Raw genomic sequence first — 21,710 nt, forward strand, 5'->3', positions numbered from 1 at the left:
CTCTCGCCCTCATGTGGAAAGGTGCTTGCTTTGGTAGTAAATGGCCATCAACTGTGATTGGATGGCCATCAGCTGTGGCTAGTTGGCCATCAGCTGTAACCAGTGAGCCATTGGCCACTGATATAACTGTTGTGGCTATGCTAGCAGAAAATGGGGGGCTAGCAAGAAGATGGTGGCTGAGCCAGCAAGCGCGGATTGTGGTTAGCACGGCAGATTGCAGCTAGCAAGTGAGGTTGGTTCACAGAGAGAAGTGGATGGCAGGTTGCAGATAGTGTGGCTCCTGCTTCCTGTGTCTCCAACCCAGCCACCAGCAAGAATATAGTGGTATGACTCCCCTCTCTATGGCTCCGTGGGTGTTCCTTTTTGGCCTCACCATATCCTGTGTTCTTATGTGGGGAGCGGGAGCAGAGACCCCACAGGCCACCCTGCACGACATCACTCTTCTGCTTAATGGAACTCTCCATTGATGGTTCATTAAAACAAACATCTTCTTTGACGTGTTTTTTCTATTAACAGTGAGCTACTTTACATTTTAAGAATTAAACAACAAGTCCACTCTTAGGAAATCCTGATCAAGTAAAGCAAACACTGAGCCTTTTTCTGATAGATTTAAAAAAAATGAAGCAAAGTGGTATTGTTTAGTGTCAACAGACATTGAGAATCTATTATGTGTAGGTGCAGGGAACACAAAGACAAAGAAATTACATTTCCAACCTTATGAACGTACCAGCAAGAAAATAAACTATGATACTGGGCAATATGTGCTATTATTGATATATAAACAGAGCATAAAGCAGGAGTACAGAGGAAGAGGAAACGTGAAGAGAATGGGTACCTAACAGCTTGGGGAGCAGAGGTGAGTTTGTAGGTTCCTAGAGAAGGAGAGTGGAAATCAGCCAGGAGTGGTGGGGACTGAGCTGGGGAGGGCATTTCAGACTAAGCAGAGGGTACTACATGTACAAAGACATAGGTATTCGTCATTGGCACCAATGAATGAGCTTCATTTTCTGTCGTTACCAGGGAACATAGGACATGAATTTTTAAATTATTTTAAATTCAAAGTGAAGACATTTTATTTCAAAGGCAAAATAAACTAAGGCCCAAGCTGCTGTATGTTGTTATCTGTAGTGTGGAAGTGAGGTTGGGGAACTACAATGGAAATAAGTTTGTGTGGCTGCAGTGATGGGAGTACCCAGATAAAGTTGGCCTGATGTCAATGGGGCAGTGAGAGGGCACAGGAGAAAGAAGGGGGAAAGGGAAGTAAGGGGGGTATTGCTCGGTAGCTATGCTAACTCAGGAAGGTTAATTAACAATAAAAAACTAAACTCTCTTACTTACCTCAGTTGTCAGGACTCCAATCAGGAGTTTTGGTCATGGCTTCTGCTCTTGAAGTTTAAGTAAAACAATGTGATATTAGGACATGATCACACAGGACCTGTGTCTACTATTTATTATGTCATTCACCATTCTCCAAACAGGTTATTTCTTTGCTCCACATTGGGACAAGCACTCTGATGATGTCAAAATGAGAGAATGTTGGCCAAAAACATTTTAAATCCCTTACGCTTGTGGATTTGAGCATTAAATAATTTTTTCCTATTAAAGTTATTGCAGTGAGCCAAAGGCAAGTGTAATTCACCCCAGGGCCCAATGTTTATGTCCACAGGTCACAAAGTCCCTCCAAATGATCCAGACTTACAGTTTAAACACTTTTCTCTCCTCTTAGTAACATTAGCGCATGTTCAGCGTAACCACTAGGTTAAGAGCGGCAGGCTCACCCACACTTGAGGTTATTAGTAAGTCCCATTTTAAGCACAACAGAAAGAAAATGGACTGGGGCAGGCTTGTTCATTGACTTCCCATTTTATATCATTTGCTTCTCAGTTGAGGAATAGGCATGAAAGATCCAGCAGAAGGATTTACTAGATGACATAAAGAACATGGCAAACACATTTTTATATTTGATCCTGGCTACAGGGCTCAGCAGTGAGGATAGTTAAGACTGAGTAAAAAGGTCTACCTCTTCTGATTAGTCATTGTCTTGTTATAGCAGCTCAATCTCCAGAAAGGAAGCCAAATTTTCCTAAAGATATAATTAATGGGATGCCAGATTCCTTTTAAACCCTTTTACAGACTCCTATTTTCTTTAAAACAAAGAGATGGCTCAATAGTTTCCAGTATTTTGTTACTAAAAATAACAATTTCTGTGTCCTGATCATCCTATATGCATAAGTGTGGCTTTTATCTACTTTAATTGCATCATATTGACTTTAAAAATTAATATCAGAGCACTTCCATGAGGAGCTCCCTGTGTAGTGTCCTTAATGAAACAACCATAACTGGTGAAAATTATTTTTTTTAAAATTAGCTCTCTCTCTGCCGTGAGACAGGACCCTGATCAGACACTGGATCAGCCCGCACCTAGATCTTGGACTTCTCAACCTCCAGACCTGTGAGAAATAAATCTTTGTTGCTTAAGAAAAAAAAAAAAAATTAGCTCAGACTGTGAGGCAATTTACGCCGTAGGGCATTGTCAAAAACACTGGGCAATCGGTTGCCAATTAGTGGAAGCTAACAGCTGGGTGTAATATCAATAAAGGCAAACCAGCCAAAAGCTTGATAGGGAGATGAAAGAACGAGATTGTCACAGAGAAGCTGACTAAAACCACTGCCATCCTACGAAGGAGTCAGGATGACAATGTACCTGCCAAAGCTGTACCCTCTGAAGAGGGACCTCAGAGGCTGCACATTGTGTGGGAAATAGACTTTACTGAATTGGTGTGGCCAAGTCACTAACCAAATAAACAAGCAAACAACAACAGAAACAACAAGCTCTGGAAACAGTCTGGATCAATCTCTAGAGTTGCTATAATGGAAATGTACAGTTTGCAACCAAAAAATTATAAGGCATACAAAGAAACAGACAAATGGGAGTCATAACACACAGACACTGCCTTTGAGAGGACACAGATGTTGGACTTAGCAGACAAAGACTTCATAGCAGCTATTATAAATATGTTCAAAGAACTAAAGGAAACCATGCTTATGAATATAAACTCAAAATTCCTCAATGTCATATTATCAAACTGAATCTAGCAACATATAAAAATGATTATATATCCCAACCAAGTGGGATTTGTCCCAGGAAGAAAGGTTAGCTTACGTTAAAAAAACAACTAATGTAGCATACCATATCAATAGAATAAGGGACAAAACCACATGATTATCTCAATAGACACAGAAAAAGAACTAAACAAAACCCGACACCCTTTCATAAGAAAAATAGTCAACAAACTAGAAATAGAATGGAACTTCCTGAACCTGATAAAGGGTATCTGCAAAAAAAACCCCCAAAAAACAAAAACAAAAACAAACAAACAAAAAACCCCCCAAAACTAAACTAATCATCACATTTAATGGTGAAAGACTGAAAACTATCATGTAAAATTGAAAATAAGACAAAGATGTTCACACTCTCCTCTTTATTCAACATAGTACTACAGGTTCTAGCTAAGGCAATCAGGTAAAAAAAGGAAATAAAAGGCATCCAGATTGGAAAGAAAGATGTAAATCAATCTGTATTCTAAAATGGCAAAATCTTACATATAGGAAATTCTAAGGAATTCACCATTAAAACTAAAAACACTATTAAAACTAAAACATGAGTTCAGCAAGCTTGTAGGATACAAGGTATATGCAAAATTAATTGCATTTCTGTACACCAGCAATGAATAATTAAAAATGAAATTAGGATGGGAATGTAATTGATGCAGCCACTATGAAAAACAGTATAGAGGTTCCTCAAAAAATTAAAAATAGAACTATCATATGCTCTAGCTATTCCACTTCTGAGTAATTACTCAAAGAAAACAAAAACACAACTCAAAAAGATATCTGCACCATGTTCTTTTAGCATTGTTTACAATTGCCAAGACATGGAAACAACCTAAGTGTCCATCAATGGTTGAATGGATAAAGAAAATGTGATATATATATATATATATATATATATATATATATATATATATATGTATAAATACACACACAAAAGAATATTATTCAGCCATTAAAAAATATCCTGCCATTTGTGACAATGTGAATGGACCTAAGGACTTTAAGCTAAGTGAAATAAGTCAGAGAAAGGCAAATACCCTATGATTGCCCTTAATGTAGAATCTAAAACACAAAAACAAAACAAAGCAAGCCAAACTCACAGATACAGAGAACAGATAGATTGGTGGTTGCTAGAGGTGAAGGGTGGAGGGTGGAAGAAATGAGTAAAGGTGGTGAAAAGGTACAAACTTCCAGAGACAAGATTAGTCGTGGGGATGTAATGCACAGCATGATGATTAGAGCTCGTACTGTATTATATATTTGAAAGTGGCTAAGAGAGTAAATCTCTAAAGTGTTCATCACAAGAAAAAAAATTTGTAACTGTGTAGTGATGGATGTTAACTGGACTTATTGTGGTGATCATTTTGCAAAATATATCGAATCATGTTGTACACCTGAAACTAATATTATGTGTCTTTTATATCTCAATTAAAAGAAGAAAGAAAAAAAAAGAAAGAAAGGAAAGAAATCCTCCAGGACATCCCCCTTAGGTTCTGTTTCAATTGATCTGGGATGCCCTCCCACTACCACCAAAATAGCTTATAAAAAGCTCCTCAGTGATTCCTATGTGTAGCCAGAGCTAAAAGCCACTAGTGTCTGTATTGATAGGTGAAATAAAATTCTAAAACTTCATGAAATTAACACACTTTTAAGTAATTATTTCTCAAACATTTCAGGATTCCCGGCATTTAGAATGCTCATTTAGAATAATAGAATGAAAAAGTTAAAAAAAATGAAATTAAGAAAACAATTCCACTTATAATAGCATCAAAAAGAATAAAATACTTAGGAATAATTTTAACAAAAGAAATGCAAAACATACTATGCAAACCACAAAGCATTGTTGAAAGAAATTAAAGATCTAAATAAATGGAAAAGACATTATGTGCTCATGGCTTGGAAGGCTATATATACTGTTGATATGACAATACTCCACACGCTGCTCTACAGGTTCAACACAACCCCTATCAAAATCCCAACTGACTAGTTTGAAGAAATTGACAAATCGATCCTAAAATTTATACGGAAATGTAAGGGACCCAGAATAGTCAAAACGATCTTAAAAAAGACAAAGTTGCAAAACTCAAATTTCTCTGTTTAAAATTTACTACAAAACTACAGTAATGAAAACTGTGATTTTTGTATTATGGATAGCTATATAGATCAATGGACTAGAATTAAAGAGTTCAGAAATAAACTCTTACATTTTGGTCAATTGATTTTTGACAAGGGTGCAAGACAATTACATGGGGAAAGAAAAGGCTTTTCAACAAATGGTACTGGGATAACTGGATATCCATATGCAAAGAAATGAATCTGGACCACTTATATTACACACAACAATTAACTCAATATGGATCATAGACCTAAACATAAGAGTTTAAACTATAAAAGTCTTAGAAGAAAACTCATTGTAAAATCTTCATGACCTTCGGTTAGGCAAAGCCTTTTTAGACACGACACAGAAAGCATAAGCAACAACAACAAAATAGATACATCTGACTTCATTTAAATTAAAAACTATCGTGCTGCAGACGATACACTCAAGAAAATGGAAAAACAATGCACAGAATAGGTAATATTTGCAATCATCTAATAAGGGACTTATTTCCACAATATATAGAGAACTCTTACAACTCAATAAAAAGACACAGGGCACCCAACTTAAAAATGGCCAAAGGATTTAAATAGACATTTCTCCAAAGGAAATATACAAATGGACAATAAAAAATGAAAAGATTCAACATCGTTAATCATTAAGGAAATGCAAATCAAAATCACAATGAGATACCACTTTCACAACCACTAGGGTGATTATAACAAAGAACACAGTCCATAACAAGTGTTGGTGAGGATGTAAAGAAATTGGAACCCTCATACAAGGCCAGTACAAATGTAAAATGGTGCGGCCACTTTGGAAAACAGTTTGGCATTCCCTTAAGATATTAAACATAGAGCCACCGTATGACTCAGCAATTCTACTCTTACATATATGCCCAAGAGAATTAAAAACATATTTCACACAAAAACTTATATATGAATGTTCATAGCATCGTTAATGTAGAATATTTATACAATGAAATATTATTTAGCCACATATGGGAATGCAGAACTGATATATGATACAACATGGATGAATCTCGAAAACATTAAGCTAAGCTAAAGAAGCCAGACACAAAAGTCCACACATTGTATGATTCCATTTATATGAAACGGCCAGAATAGAAAAATCCGTAGCGACAAAAAATACAGTAGTGGTTACCAGAGGTTAAAGAGAATGGGGAGTTATTGCTAATGCATGTATAGTTTCCTTTTGGGGAGATGGAAATGTTCTGGCATTAGATAGTGGAGATAATTGCATAACTTTGTGAATACAGTAAAAACTATTGAATTATATACTTTAAATGAATGAATTGTATGGTATGTGAATTATACCTCAATAATGCTGTTAAAAAATTATGGTCATGCTTTGCTTGATAATCACAACTAAAAGCTTTCATCATTCAGAAAAAGAAAACTTATTTATATGGTGGGATGAAGCAAACTATAAATATTTATAGATTCTTGTTGATGACAAAGTAAACAATAAGCCTTTTCTAAGAGAATGGTTACCTTCAAAGGATGCTATGAGGCCAATGATAAAGGATTTTTCAAACTGCTAAGGAATCAGTATCCAAAATAAAACGGTTTCATGCCTTACCTTTCTAAAATCTCACTTCCCATATAGCATAAATTTCCTTTTTAGAGCATATAATGTTTCACATTTGTCACAAGCATACTAACTTTTCCATTAGTCCAATTAAAATTTCACAATCTCATTTTAGAAATAGTTTATATTCCATAGCTAACTGATTCATATTTAACACGCTGATGCACATCCCCAATTGCCAAAAACCCTGATACCAAGGGAGGACTTTTATTAAGAGCATATAATCCAAGTTTGTAGCAGTTGAATAACATTATACCAGGTTAACTGTCACAAATATCTCTGATGAGTCAATCCCATAAGCCTATTTTATCATAGTAAAGAAAGTTATTTCGTTGATTATTCCACCCTTTTAGCATGGGTTGGTACCAAGACTGACGCAGGGGCTGGATTCATGCTACCTCTAATTGCGGTGTGTGACGTAGCCAAGACCAGTGGAAAGGCAGGGACTACGCTACAAGGACAGATTCTTTATAATCGTTGGTTAGCCTGTGTCAACAGAAACAATGCTGATGGATGGATGGATGGATGGATGGATGGATGGTTGGATGGATGGATGGATGGATGGATGGATGGATGGATGGATGGATGGATGGCCGCAGGCATAAATATTCATCGTACACTTGTTCCATGCAATGGCAACATACAAGGGCGCAGATATGGGGCCCACGGAGGAAGAAAAATCAGTCTTTCATCGCATCTTCTAGTTGAGTTTCCACCTTTATTACATTTGTTACATTATTTCATTGTTCCCATAAAAGAGTCTATGCTAAACAGGTAACCAAATTTTTATTCCCAAAAAAGGCACTGTATAATTGAGATGATTTATGCAATTGGAAGGGAGAATTCATCAGAGAACAAAGTCTAGATCGTGACGAAGCCCAGTCATTTCCAGTGACCTCAGATGCCCAAGCTGGATTCAGGATTTCCACCCCAACAGTTCCTGGGGCGCAAGCTGGAGACACTGTCAGAGAGAAGGCGGGGCGTTCTACACGTAAGGAACCTCAAGTCCCAGAATCCCCCGGGAACTCCAAATCCCAGAAACCCGCACAGCAAATCTAGCCGAATCCCAAATCGGCTGGCCGCGGACGCGACCAAGTTAGGAAACTGGGGTGAGATGCCGCAGCGCTTGTCCCCTACCATTTTCCCTATAGGGAGGGGGCTTTTTACCGAACTATAGTTACCCGAACCGTCGCATTCTCTCAGTCACAGATTCCACGAAAACCTCCCTCCCGGCGTATTTGATGTGATCATCAGCGTCTCCCATTCTCTCTCCCCCTTTTTCCTTGCCCTCCGTAAGAATGGTTCAGCCGGGCATTGAGGCTCCTTGAGTTGGATAGGTGGTAGTGCCCGCCCTCCCGCGGAATGTGGGCCTTGGGAGCGAGCGAGGTGGGAGGGCCGGAGGCAGGGAGGCGTGCTGGGCCCGGGCGGCTGTAGAGGCGGTGGCGGCTGTGGGCAGTGGGAGGAGCCGCGCGGTTCCGGCTGCCCGGGCGAGGCGACCCTTGGGTCGGCGCCGCGGGCGAGGAGAACAGGTAGGGGAGCGGACTGCCGCGGCTCTGGGAGAGGCTCGAGCAGCGGAGCCCCCCGGCGCGCCCCAGGCACCCTCGGCCTCCGGCGTTGAGGCGGGGGAGTAAGGAGATGCCGACCCAGAGAGACAGCACTACCATGTCTCACCCGATCGCAGGCGGCGGCAGCGGGGACCATTCTCACCAGGTCCGGGTGAAAGCTTACTACCGCGGGTGAGTGTCCGGGGGTCGGGGTAGGAGGGGAGGGGGAAGGCCAGCTGGACTTGGCCTGGCGGAGGGGTGGGTGAGGGAGAGATGTTGTGGAGGGTTGATCTGGGAGGGCGACTCTGAGGACTCGGGATGGGTGACCGAGTGGTCGGGGGAGGAGCATGGGGCGCTGGATCGGGGCACCCCCAAGGTGTGGTGCAGGGCACCCGGGAATCGCGTGGCTGAGTGTCCAGAGTAGAGTCCGAAGGAGGAGCCTTGAAATAGAGTAGGTCCACCTGGTGGGTTCGAGAGACTCGCCTACTAAGAAATTTACAAGGGTTTACGTCATTAGGTCTGGATGTATTTGGGGTTGTGAGAGTTGATTCCAAGTGGTGCCTCAGTTAACTTAAGTTGCTATGGGCTTAAACGAGAGGACTGCTTCAGTTTGCTGCCCTTTTAATTTCCAGCAGGCCTAAAGCCTTGGGTTCTCCAAGTCAGGTTTATCTTCATCACCTGTAAGAATTCACGAAGTGTATCTGGACTGTGGTCAATCTGCCAGTAAATTAGACGTAGGAGTTACTATTTAAGAGTGAAGTTGATGCGTTTTCAGGGATGTACCTTATGTACTTACGTTTCTCCAAGATTAGATGTGTACGTGTAAAGTAAAATTTTGTGAATACTTCTTTGTCATTGTGGCTTCAAGGATGGTCCCGTAGGGTGAGATAATGCAAGGTGAGAAGACGATGAGCCTAGGCAAAGCTTGAAAATCTGTGGTCTTTACTCATAGTATTTATTGTCTAAGTTATAACTCTTGTGGTTACCAGAAGTAATCCAGTCCTGAGATCATTATGTTCAATCATATTCCATAATCAGTGAAGTGAAGTGCCCCTCTTCCCTTGAATTCAGTTGTGGTTTGAAATTTCTTTGGGATAATTATATTTAGGAGCATTAGTAACAGTGAAATGCTATTGTGAGCCTAAAGGTTTGAAACTAAGGGTTAACAGAAAACCCAACAGCTTTGGCCTGTCTTAGTGCTTGTCGAAGCAGAAGTAAATTGCTTTAAAAAAAACTCAAGCACTAGGAGGTTGAAACTGCAATGCATACTTTTACATTCCTGAGAGTATCAGTGAAGATAGCAAACTTGCAAAATGCCTCTCTTTTTTATTTCAAAGAAAATATAAGCCCCTAAATGTCGTATTGATTTGATGTAAGGACATACTGGTTTAGTGTGTTTGCTCCATGAAACCTCTGACCTCTGTGTTAGCTTGACTGCATTCAGGAGTAGTTTACAGGAGATCTTTTGGACAGTATCAGTGATTTTGCTTAAATTGGTCAAGGAGGTCTTGATTTTAAAACAATACCAAGAAGTGTGTGTAGGTTTTTAAAAAGTTTGTAGTTGTCACAGAGCTGTTTTGATTAAGGGTGGTAAGCTATGAACTTGGCACTATGGGAAAAAAGTTTTCATCCCTTTACCTTAACTTTTGTTTGATAGATGAGATATTTCACTTTAGAATATGTTCCATTTTATAAGGTTGACAGTCCATGAGTTGTTAGGTACAGAGAATGAAATACAGTACATGTTCTTTTTTTCTTAAGGTGTCTGATTATTGACAACTTAAAAACTAGATTAAAAATGAATATACGTGTACACACATGGTAGGAGAGTGCAAATTGTACAGAGGTATAAAATAAAAAGTGTTCCCCATCTCATCCTCCCAAACTCCAGAGGCAACTACTATTGACAGTTTATTTCTGGTTCTTCTGGAGGTTGTCTTTATTACTTTAAAAGTTATACTTCTGTTTTGTGATATGTCAACTTTAGATAGTATCTGTTGATACTCTGAAAGATGAGAAATTGGGTGCATACAGCCTTTTGCTTTTTCTCCTCCTAGTGTCTCTCAATTTTTGATTGTTAAGCTATTATTTTTAGTTTTCCAGTTTACCTTCATGATTTTAAGTAATATAAATTCTTGACTTATTAAATTTAGATAGTTTCCAGTGATTCCAACTATGAAAGGTGAAGAAACTAGTGCCTTTTTCTTTTGTTCCCATTTTTATTAGTTTGACAAATGTAAATAGGCCTAATTAGTAAATTAAAATCATTGTAAGTTTCTCCTTTGGAAAGAAATCAAAGCCTGGTATATTTCAGGAATGTATTATCATATTTTCTTGGCTCATTGCTCCAATTATTTAAAAAGGAATGAGGAGATAATAATCCTTTTAGTGCGTGATTAAAATTTCTCCAAGACATTAAAGTTAACATTTTCTTTGTTTTTTAAAACCTATGAATTTTTGCTAAGGAATGAAAGAACCCCTTGCTCTGTAGTGCCTTTAATTCAATGAAAGCTTTCTAATAGTGCCTTCATTTCAGGCCTCACTTAAAGACAACATCAGCACTCTAAATTGTACCAATTTCTGTCCTCTGAAATTAGATCTGTTAAGATTATATGTTTATTAACAGTGGTCTAAACTGATGGTTACGATATGACACAGTCAGCTGCTCATTACTACAGATGAAACTAAAATGAGTCACCAGTGAGGATAGTGAATAAACAGGTTGGCTAACTAGAACACCTACCTGATTTTTAAAATAGAAAATCTTTCCTTTACATCAAGTAATGGAAGGACAATCTGCATTGGAAAAAGTTTCTTTTCGTTAGATCTTCTGAATAGCCATTATCAGAAAGCTTTCTCCTTATACCCTTCTAACAATATTTCTTTGCAGTGAATGTTGATCCTCGGAATAGCAGCACTTTTTAGTGAATAAATTGCCTTCTCCTTTCAAAGATGTGCATAAAGTTATATTTCTGTTAAATTTGTTTTTATTGCAAATGTGTCTCTCTAGGTATAGCAGACATTTAATTAGATTTTTTTCTAGTTTTTTAGTAAGAGGTTAATACTAGCACTGAGGATCTGATTTTCTTGGAGACCGTCTAAGAGTGTCCTTGTCACAGCCTGTACCCCTCTTTCCTCGCCATGGTAGCTTGTCAGTGAGCGACCTTCCTTCTTCAATCATTACCTAGTCGTGTTGGTTTGGAGGAAGAGAAACAAGTTTTGTTGGTTACTGATAGATTGCCATTGTGTGTGATTATCCTTATATAAAGTTGCTTAATATTATGGGATAGAATTTAACAGAGAAACGTCTCAACTACTCATTTCTTTACATTATAAGTGTATGGGAAATTTTGCAAAAAGCTTGTAAAAAATGCTTTTTAAGCCACTACTGTTGAACAATTATAGCAATCCAGAGGATTTTTTCTGTGCACATGTACAAATAAAAACATTGTTAACTCCTGCACATTTGGAATGTATAGCTGGTTCAGTGAAGAAATAGGCAGGATTTTTTTTTTTTTTTTTACTGTCAACAAGTCTTGGCAAGACTTGTTTTTAAAAGCATTGCAAAATAATTTTAGTGATATACTTTAGTAATGGTTCTAAGGAAATAAAAATAGTATATTGAGTGGAGAATTGGGGGAATGTTAGTTATTGGTGCTAGAGCTTCTGACACAGCACCTAACCACAGGGCACTGATCCATAGCGTTCGCGGAGAGAAAGGGCTTTGTGGCCTTGTGCTAAAAACCAAACCAAAACAGCCCTCTTAGAAATTTGAATGAGATAATATGAAGATAAATGGCTTGTTAACTGTGAGGACTGAAGCTGAAGAGTCGAGGGAGAGGCTGGTAAGGCCAGGACCGACCCTGTGCAGAGTGAAGGTCTGAGGATGCGGAGGAGAAAGAAGTAGCTAGCTCTCCACGGGAAAATTCTCCGCAGAGGTCCAGGATAGCTTTCAACTCCCAGCCGCTTTTTAAGATAACTTGAGTGTCCGTTTTTCTGTGGTTGACATGAGCCTAATTAAAACATGAATTTTTAAAATTTCAGTCTTGCTGAGGATATTGCATATTACTTAAGTGTGTTTAAACTCGGTTTAATAAATATTGTTGAACACCTACGACAGGCCATGCATTTGGTGCTGGGGTGGGTACAGAGGGTGTGGAGGTGGATTAATCCAAGGCTCTGCCCTTGAGGATCTAAGAGACTTGTAGGAGGAAAGACATGGAAGAGTTAATAAAGGTAGAGGTGTGTGTGCGTGCGTGCGTGCGTGCGTGTGTGTGTGTGTGTGTGTGTGTCAGTGGCACTGCAGGGATGGATACTGGGGAGAAGTCGGGGGTGAGGGGAGCCTTCCTAGAGGATGAAATGTCTGAGGCCTTTTAGAGGAGAAGTAGGTTTGTTGGTGGGGGTGATGTGGGGGGCGGGGCATGGTTCCAGGCATTACACCACTGTGTGTTCTGTTTGGGGAATTAAAATCAGTTTCGTTGTTTAGACCCATATGCATTCCTTATTAGTGCCTAAGTATGAAGTGGGCACTGATGGGAAGTGAGGTGTTAAGAAGGGTCACAGGTGCTAGTTTTTGAAGACTCTTGCTTCAGACTTTTTTCTTTGGTGAAGGTTTTCAGTAAGAGACAGACAGATTTTCGTTTCAGACAGATCGCTCTTGGAGCCAGTATGGCAATTGAATTGGTGATGGATGAGACTAATTTGGAGGCTTTGGAAGTAGTCCAGGTGAGAGATTATAAGGGGGATAGAAAAGAGGATATGGATTCAGTGGCAATGAATTACAGACCGATTTCCAATGGGAAGGGGTGTGGTCTGACAACTCATCGGTGTCTTGTTTGAGAAACTAGGGAATATAGAAGAAAGAGATGTGTAGGAGAAGGTACACATCTGGATTACCTGGAACAAATAACTGAATTTTGAGCTCAAGGTGCTTTGGGGACATCAAGGTGGAAATGTCCAGAATTAACTGAACAATCACTGTGTGCTGGCTCTGTATCCCAAGCACTGTACATGGCAGCTAACCTATGTAGGAATGTGGATGAGAAGGGTGATAGAAACAAAAATGCCATCAATGGGCTAATACAGATCACAGGGCAAGGGACTAAAGCTAAAAATTTAAAATACAGAAATACATAAAGTTGAAAGTTCCCCCTCCCTATAGCCTTTCACCCACACCTCCTAGGGGTAGCCACTGTTAATAGTTGGGGATATTCTACATCATATCAGTATATCTATCTATAAGTATAGATACGTGTATATACATACACACAGACAGACCATTTTATTTTTCCAATAAATGAGTTCATAATTTTACACGTTTCTGCAACTTGAATTTTTTCATTTATGGTCATCTTTGTCATCATGTCAGGATAGACAGATAGATAAATGGATAGATACATACATAAAGATAGAGTGATCTACCTTTTTCTTTATAATTGGTACATAGTGTTCTACAGTATTGTTATATAATGCATTTAACCTTTTTTTCTGGTTTGAACACATAAAGTTGCTTTCATTAAATCAGTCTTTCAAATCATGTTGAAGGAACAGCCTTATATTTAATATATATTCTTGCAAACATGGTCAAAGATATGCGTTTTAAAACTTGATGTTATCCTCCAAAAGCTTATGAATTTGCATTCTCAACAACTCTATGGATGAAGCTTTCCTTATGCTCCTGTTGCATGTTATCAGTCTTCTAAATTATTGCCTACTTACTAATACTACTTACTAATAAGATTGGCAAAAAACGCTAACTTTTTTTTACAAGTATCTTTTTATACATTATTGATCATTTGTGTTGCTTTTGTGGGTTGTCTATTCATGTCTTTTGCCCATTTTTCTCTTCGATTCTTTTTTTAATATATGTTTGTTTGAAGAGACATTGATATTTTGTTTAAAAAGTTGCCTGCATTTCTGTAACTTGTTACTTGTCTGGAGTTTTTCATTTTTATTTAATCACATCTGTCCTTTTCTGGGTTTGTTCTCTTAGGTAGACGTGTTTCTCATCTAAAAATGCTCTATTTTTTCTGTTATTAATTGTGCAGCTTTTAAAATGATCTTTTCAATAAATCTGGCATTTGGGGGATTAGTTATTTGTGGGGTACTGATACACCTTAATTTTTTTCAAAATGTATTCTACCGATACCAGTATTGAATAGGTTGAAAAAATTTTGTTACATACTGAACTCAGATGTGCATAAGTACTTTCTATTCTTTTTCTGTTGCTTTGTGGAGAGAAATCTACTTTTACATCTACCATCATTGGTTTAATTATTGTAATACTGTAGTTAATTTTGATATATGTTGCAGAAAGGCCCATTTCATTAATTCTCTATTTCCAGTTTTTCTTGGCTATTCTTGTATATTTTCTCTTACAGATGAATTTTTAAAGGTTTTTATAGGTTCCAAAGGAAAATAAATCGTATTGGCATTTTGATTTAGAATTGCATTGAATTTATAGATTAATTTGAAAACTGATAGTTTTATAATATTGAGCCTTGCCTTACAAGTGTGTGGTATAATACCTACTTACTAATTTCTTTCATGTTTTTCAGTAAGGTTCCTGTCTCATAGGTCTTACACATTTCCTGTTAAGTTTATTCTAAGATATTTCATAATTATGTTGCTTTTATAAATGGGATCTTTTATTCTTGTAGGCTTATTATATACCATCTATTTTTGTATGTTTAAGTTGAATTGGTCACCTTTTTAGTTCTAATAACTTCTTAGTTAACTGTCCTAGAATTTATAGGTAGATAAAGACATCTTCAAATAGTAGTTTTGCCTCTTCTTTTTTATGTAGCTCATTTATTTTTCTTATCTTAACCATTTGGCTAAGTTTTGCAGGCAGTGTTATATTTTAGCAGTGATCAGTTATTTAATGAAATATGATCAATACTTAGAAAAATTTCATAAATTATCTTCAAAGATACCCAGTCTTCTGTCTCCCTTTGAAGTATGTTAAAGAGCATAGAAATGAACTTTTATAATGTACCCACATATTCCAAGAACTGTAATAAGTGTTTGGCACTTATTTTTATTTAATCTTCACAATAGTATTCAGAGGTAGATATCATTATCTCCATTTTATGGATGATAACATTGGGGTTTAGTAAGCCACAATACAAGGCTGAGTCTTACCCTTCAGAGAAATTTTTCTTTTCCTTTTTACTATATTGAAGCGGCTTTTTAAGATTACTTTTTGGTTTATTGTCATTCATTTTTCATTTATTCTTTTTGAGTCAATTTTCTGTCTTCTTGATAGAGAAGATTAAAAAATGGAAGTTGCTCTATTATTTTTTATAATTAACATTTAATTTAATGGGTGATACTTTAAGAATGTATGAATATTCTACTCTTCCAAAACCTTTCACCCAATAGTTTTTACCATCGATGGATAATCCTGCCTAAATCTACTATATTGGTGATAATAAATAGAATTATTTTTTCTGATTATACATTTAATTTAGAAGACAAGGTTATGTTGAGATAGCAGAAGGGCTGAATGTGATTCTTTTTCAGGTTTATTTCTAAAAGCAATTAGCCCTAAAGAAAAACTTTAGATTCTGTATTTTAGAACATAGTAACATAATGAATGCTTGAAGCAGTTTATCTTCTGAAATCCAACAGCAAAATTAAAAATGCTTTTTCCCCCTTTTTAAAAAATAAAATCCAGCTAAAACTATATCTAAATTTGTCATTTTGGGAATCTTTGTGGTGAAGCCAACTATAGTCTGTTGAAGACCAGTGGTAAGGTAATTTATGCTAACAGTGAAGTTAAAACCAGAAAAAAAATCTTTCTTGCGTAACTTGTTGTATACCTTTTAAATGTAATATCTTTATTTTGCAGCTCATTTTTAGCTCTGGTACTATAATAAGGATCTGGTGATTGTGTAGTGTGTGAACATGATATTTTCCCAATTACTTAGAGAAGTGTTTATATAAAACTCCCTTAAATGTTTTAGTTCCTGGAACTTAAGGAGTGGCAGTTGATAAAGCATGACTCCTTCATTGAGTCTCTTTAGGAAGAATGCACTTAACGTTGTTTAAGGATTACACAGATGTTTAAAAAATATTTATATGTTCTGATAAATATTTTTAACTCTTGAAAAATAAGATTTCTGAAAAATCCCTGTTGTTTCTAGACATGCTTACATATGCGTTAATTGTAACTCCATGCAAACCTTAATAAGGAAGTTATAGTTTGAGGGTGTCTGATCATACTAATTTTTTTCCCCTTGCACTCAAAATTGATAATGTCACATTTGTTCTTTGCCAGAGAAAGTCTGTGGGAGCCTTTTGTTTCTTCTAATTCTAAAATACATTCCTCCCAACCCTTACCCCCTCGTACTAGTAACCTCGAGGGTATTTTGAAAGAAAAATTGATTTAAGATAAGCAGTTTCCCTTAATGTCATTAGAAGAAAAGAACAGTTTTCTGTTTTTATTTTTTAGTAAAAAACTTTAAATATTGAAAACAATTTTATTTATAGAAGTCATTCAAAATTTGTTTCGTATTTTATTAGAGAGTAAATTTTATAATCATAACCTTTACATGGCAGGAATGTTAATAATCTATGCCATTCAGAAGGATCCAAGTACAGAGTACACCTTTCCGTCTGTAATCTTACTCCAATCCCCAGTTCTACCACCCAGAGTTAACTACTTTTAAAGTTTTGTTTTGTTTTGATCAAGATGAAAGATGAGAAGTTTAGCACTTCTTCATTGCCTCCTCTCCTATTTTTACTTCTCTTGTGGTTAAACATATAATTTCAATGATATACCTTCTCCTGCTTTTCTTTTTCTTTGTAATTGTGGTAGAAACAAAACTATTAAATTTAGTTACCATCCTAACCATTTTAAAGTGTACACTTCAGTAGTGTTAACTGCATTCATATTGTTGTGCAACGAATCTCCAGAACTTTGCATTTTGCAAAACTGAAACTCTATACCTATTGAACAACTCCCCATTACCCTCCCCCCAACAACACCTGGCAACTACTGTTCTACTTTCTGTTTCTATGAATTTGACTACTCTGGATACCTTATATAAGTGGAATCACATTGTATTATATTTGTCTTTTTTGACTGGCCTTTTTCACTTAGCATGTCTTTAAGATTCATTTCATGTTGTAGCATGTGTCAGAATTTCCTTTTTAAAGTTGAATAATCCTTTGTGTTTATATATCACATTTGTTTATCCATTTGTCTTTGATGGACACTTGGGTCGCTTTCACCTTTTGGTTATTGTGAATAATGCTGCCATGAACATCGGTGTCCAAATATCCATTGGAGTCTTTGCTTTCAGTTCTGTTGGATATATACCCAGAAGTGGACTGGCTGGATCATACGGAAATCCTGTTTTTACATTCCCACCAACAGAGCACAAGGCTCCTGTTTCTCCACCTCATTGTTAACATTTGTTATTCTGGTTTTTTTTTATAGTAGCCATCCTAATGGGTATTAGGTGATATTTCATTATGATCTTGATTTACGGTTTCCTAATGATTACGGATGTTGAACATCTTTTCCTAAGCTTGTTGGCCATTTGTATATCATCTTTGGAGAAATGTCTGTTCAAGTCCTTTGCCCATTTTTTACTTGGGTTATTTGTTTTTTTCTTGTTCCCTGCTTTAATTTTAAAATTAATTAATTTTCGATAGAGCATTAACTCTTCACTAGGAAAAGAAACATTTTTGAATTTACACTTCCTTTCATTTTCTCCACATCTTGATTTTTTCCTTAGTAATTTCTATATTGTAAAGGTTTATAACATTCTATTCTTTAACTCGTAATTTTTTCTTTAAAGCGATTTAAAAAGGCATTTATATTGAATGCTTATGTTAAGTGTCAATGCACTTGACGAGCCAAGTGGTCTAATTAGATACTTGGAGAAGGAAAAGTAATCTTGGGTTAATTAAACGTCTCTTTTTAAAAGGTTCCTCTTAACTTTTTTTTTGTTTGGGGCTGGTATGTTTCTTGGGTCAATTTTAACCCATCTGTTTTCAATCATCTAAGACTTTCTTATACTTTCTGGTCTGATGCTGGTACCTTTTTTGTTTTCTAAGACTTCAATAATTTGTCATTATCAAATGCCCTTAGGATGAAAGGATATAGACGTGCATTCCTTAAACCAGAAGCATCTGTGTGTTACTTTTAGAAGGTTGGATTATTTTTATCTCTCTAATGAGGTTTCACTTCTATTTACAGTGTTATATGAATATATAATGTTTAAAAAAATTTTTAAGCACATATAGAGTATATATGCTAGACACTATTCTAAGTGTTATAAATATTAATTCACCTAATCCATTAAATCCTTGTAATACCACATGAGATATTATTATTCCTAATTTATAGATGAGGAAATTGAGCCACGCAGAAGTTAAGTAACTCACCTAAGGTTACATAGCTGGTAAGTGATAGAGCCAGTATTCAAACCCAAGCTTCCCAGCTTTAACTGTCATGGTCTTAACCATTATACTGTGGCTGCCTCTTACGTGCCATTCCTCCTTTCTGGAATGCTTGTTATTTTTCACATTTCCCAAGCTGTCATTAGAGTCCAACATGTGACACCTCCATTCACCTAATTTACTCACAGAATGTGCACTCTGGGCCAGATACTGCTTCAGCTATTGGTGATACAGCAATGAGCAAAATAAAGTGCCTCTTCTCATGGATTTTACACTTAGTCCGGGGAGACAGACTTAAAATATGTGTAATTTATATATCCTGGCAATGTATTTTCTCTAAACAAATAAACAAAAAAATTAACTAGCTTCATGTAATATAATGTAGACTAATTTAGTCTCTAAAATAAGGATTACATTTATATATCATTAGCCAATCTCTTAAAAGGGAGATTGACTGTTTGTATCATTATGTTTTTTTTGACAAAAAATATCATCTGATAATAGCTATGCATTGTGTGGACACTGCTGTGGAAAGTGGTATCTCAGATTAGCATGCAGGAGGTTTATTCAGGAGTGCTGGATGGACAGCTGTGGAAGGGAAGGGAAAGGAAATGAAAGGAAGGGAGCAAGCTTAGGGAGGAAAACATCAAGATGCCCTGAAGTCTTAACAGAAACCTCAGTGGACCCTCCAGGGAGTTCTGAAGATGAGTTGACACTTCAGAGCTTTCCAGAGTCACATCTAGGACCTTTATACCCCCACATTGAATCACTCATTGGTTGTGAGCAGCTCTAGGAAGGGGGTGTGACCATACTGAGGAATCGAATCTCTGAAGGAGGCTGACAACTGGAGATTGTCTGCTGGTACTGCTCCCGTCAGTTGGTATAATAAATACTTCATTGCTAATGGGGGGGTTTGGGGGTCGGGGGAGAGGGAGAATGTCAGATTACAGCGCCCACCACTGGAGTCATTAGATTTGGATTTGAATTCATATTCTATTTTCCAATTGTGAGACTGGGGCAGATATTCCAGAGGTAAAAGTGTTTCACTTTTTAAATCTGTGAAATAGGATTAGTATATCTAGTTTGATGGTTCATTTGAAGATCATGTAAGATGAAGTTTGTTTAAATACCTGGAGCATAGTAAGTATTCCATAAATGTTTACAGACAAAGGAAATATAAATAGTGATATTTTCTTGTCAAAAGTGCATTTTCTGGAAGATTGGTTTTTCCTGGAAAGTGTTTCTTCTACATTCAATTAAATATTTGAGTCCCAATTATGTTAATAGTTATATGAATATATTAAAAGGCCAAGAATTTTTGTCTTCCAGTTGTTTACAACTTAGTTGAGGATGCGTTATCAGTATATAATTAGTTGAATAACAAAAGATGAAACATAACATACATGTTGAACAGGTTTAGAAGTATAGACCATTGGATTTGTGTGATTGAAAAAGGTTTAACGGAAGTTGATGTTGAAGTGCCTGTTAAAGATTGATCCCCACCTTCATAAATGGAGCCTTAAACTAAGGCAACATCAGGATTAAAGCTTGGATCATCAAGGTCTTATGTGTGGGGGTAAACCAGCTGTCTGTAGTGGACTATTTGTGTTGGGAATGGTAGGATGAAGTTGAGAAGAGCAATTACAACCAGATTATCAAGAGTCTTAAATACCACACAGAGAGCTGGAATTACAGATTTAGGAGACCCCTACATAGTGATAATAGTTAAAACATTGGATGTGAAATAGGTTTCAGAGAGAAAGTGTGAGAGACAGAGAATGAATATGAGAGCCAGTGTAAAGAATGTCTTGTAATTGAAGACAAAGGGAGACTTAAGTGTTCAGAATAGTAGGAAGAGAACCAGGGAAACATACTGTTACAAAAGCCAGGCAAGAGGGTTATAAGAGGAAGGGGCAGAAAGGGATGAGATGCTTAGGAAGAGAATGCTTATCAAGAAAAGGTCATTCAATTTTTATGCTTGACTCTCCGCAAACCTCAATAGCTCCTAAGACTGCAGTTTTAACTCTTTTTACAGGTGGCTAAAATTTTAAATTTCTTATTTACTGCTCTACGTTCCAACACCCATGTTTGTTCCTAACAATGTCATTTCCTTCCTTTCATCAACATTTACTGAGTACCTATTCTGTACTAGGCACTGTGTTTGGCCACTAGGAATATAATGAACAAGACAAAATCCCTACTTTCACTGAGCTTACGTTCTAGCAGCGGTAGGTGGTGGGCTATAAACACTGGTTTATCTGCCGAGTGGTAGAACAGATAGGTCAGAGAGGTAGCCAGGGCCAGTTCACACAGGGCCTTATAGACTGCTAGGCACTTCGGATTTTACTCTACATGAGAGGCAAAGGTTGAAAAGGGTAAAACAGGAAAGACATGAACAACATCGGTTTTGTAAAACCTTTAGAGCAGGGGTGTCCAAACTGCGGCCCGCGGGCCAACTGCGGCCCGTGATCCATTGTTAATTGGCCCACAGCAAATTCCAAAAATACATTTAGTTTACTTAAATAAACCAGGTGAGGCAATACGTACTTCACCTCGAGTGAGTGGCCTGGCTGTTTGTGTATTTTACCGCATATGGCCCTTGGTGAAAACCGTTGAAAAAAGTTTGGACACCCCTGCTTTAGAGTCTAACACATAAAGATCATTATAAAGTGTTTGTTAAATTAGATTCATCTGTTTATTTGACCTACTTTTGGAAGGATGGCTGTGGCAAGCTACTGTGTGATTAGATCATAGGGAGCCTTCTCATAGCTCCTTGGAGGAAACCCCAGGCTTCCGCTCTAAAACATTTCGTCGCAATTTTAAGTTTTATAGTGAATAGCTCCTAGGTGGACTTGTTTAAATACAGTTGCTTACACATTTATGTCTATTCCTGTGTTTTGGGGGTTATCTACCTCAAAGTATGAATCATT

General features: G+C 37.2%; 1 protein-coding gene across 1 annotated transcript in view; it reads left to right on the top strand.

Annotated features, from left to right (window-relative positions):
• The first annotated feature begins 8,187 nt into the window (after nt 1-8,187).
• The window catches only part of PRKCI (protein kinase C iota), a 55,473-nt gene continuing 41,950 nt past the window's right edge, over nt 8,188-21,710 (top strand). The window contains exon 1 of the mRNA XM_019735351.2: nt 8,188-8,559. Coding sequence (XP_019590910.1) covers nt 8,459-8,559 — 101 coding nt within the window. The 5' untranslated portion in view covers nt 8,188-8,458. The remainder of the gene's footprint in view (nt 8,560-21,710) is intronic.

The sequence above is a fragment of the Rhinolophus sinicus genome, linkage group LG01 (assembly GCF_036562045.2).
Source record: "Rhinolophus sinicus isolate RSC01 linkage group LG01, ASM3656204v1, whole genome shotgun sequence".
NCBI classification, from domain to species: Eukaryota; Metazoa; Chordata; class Mammalia; order Chiroptera; family Rhinolophidae; genus Rhinolophus; species Rhinolophus sinicus.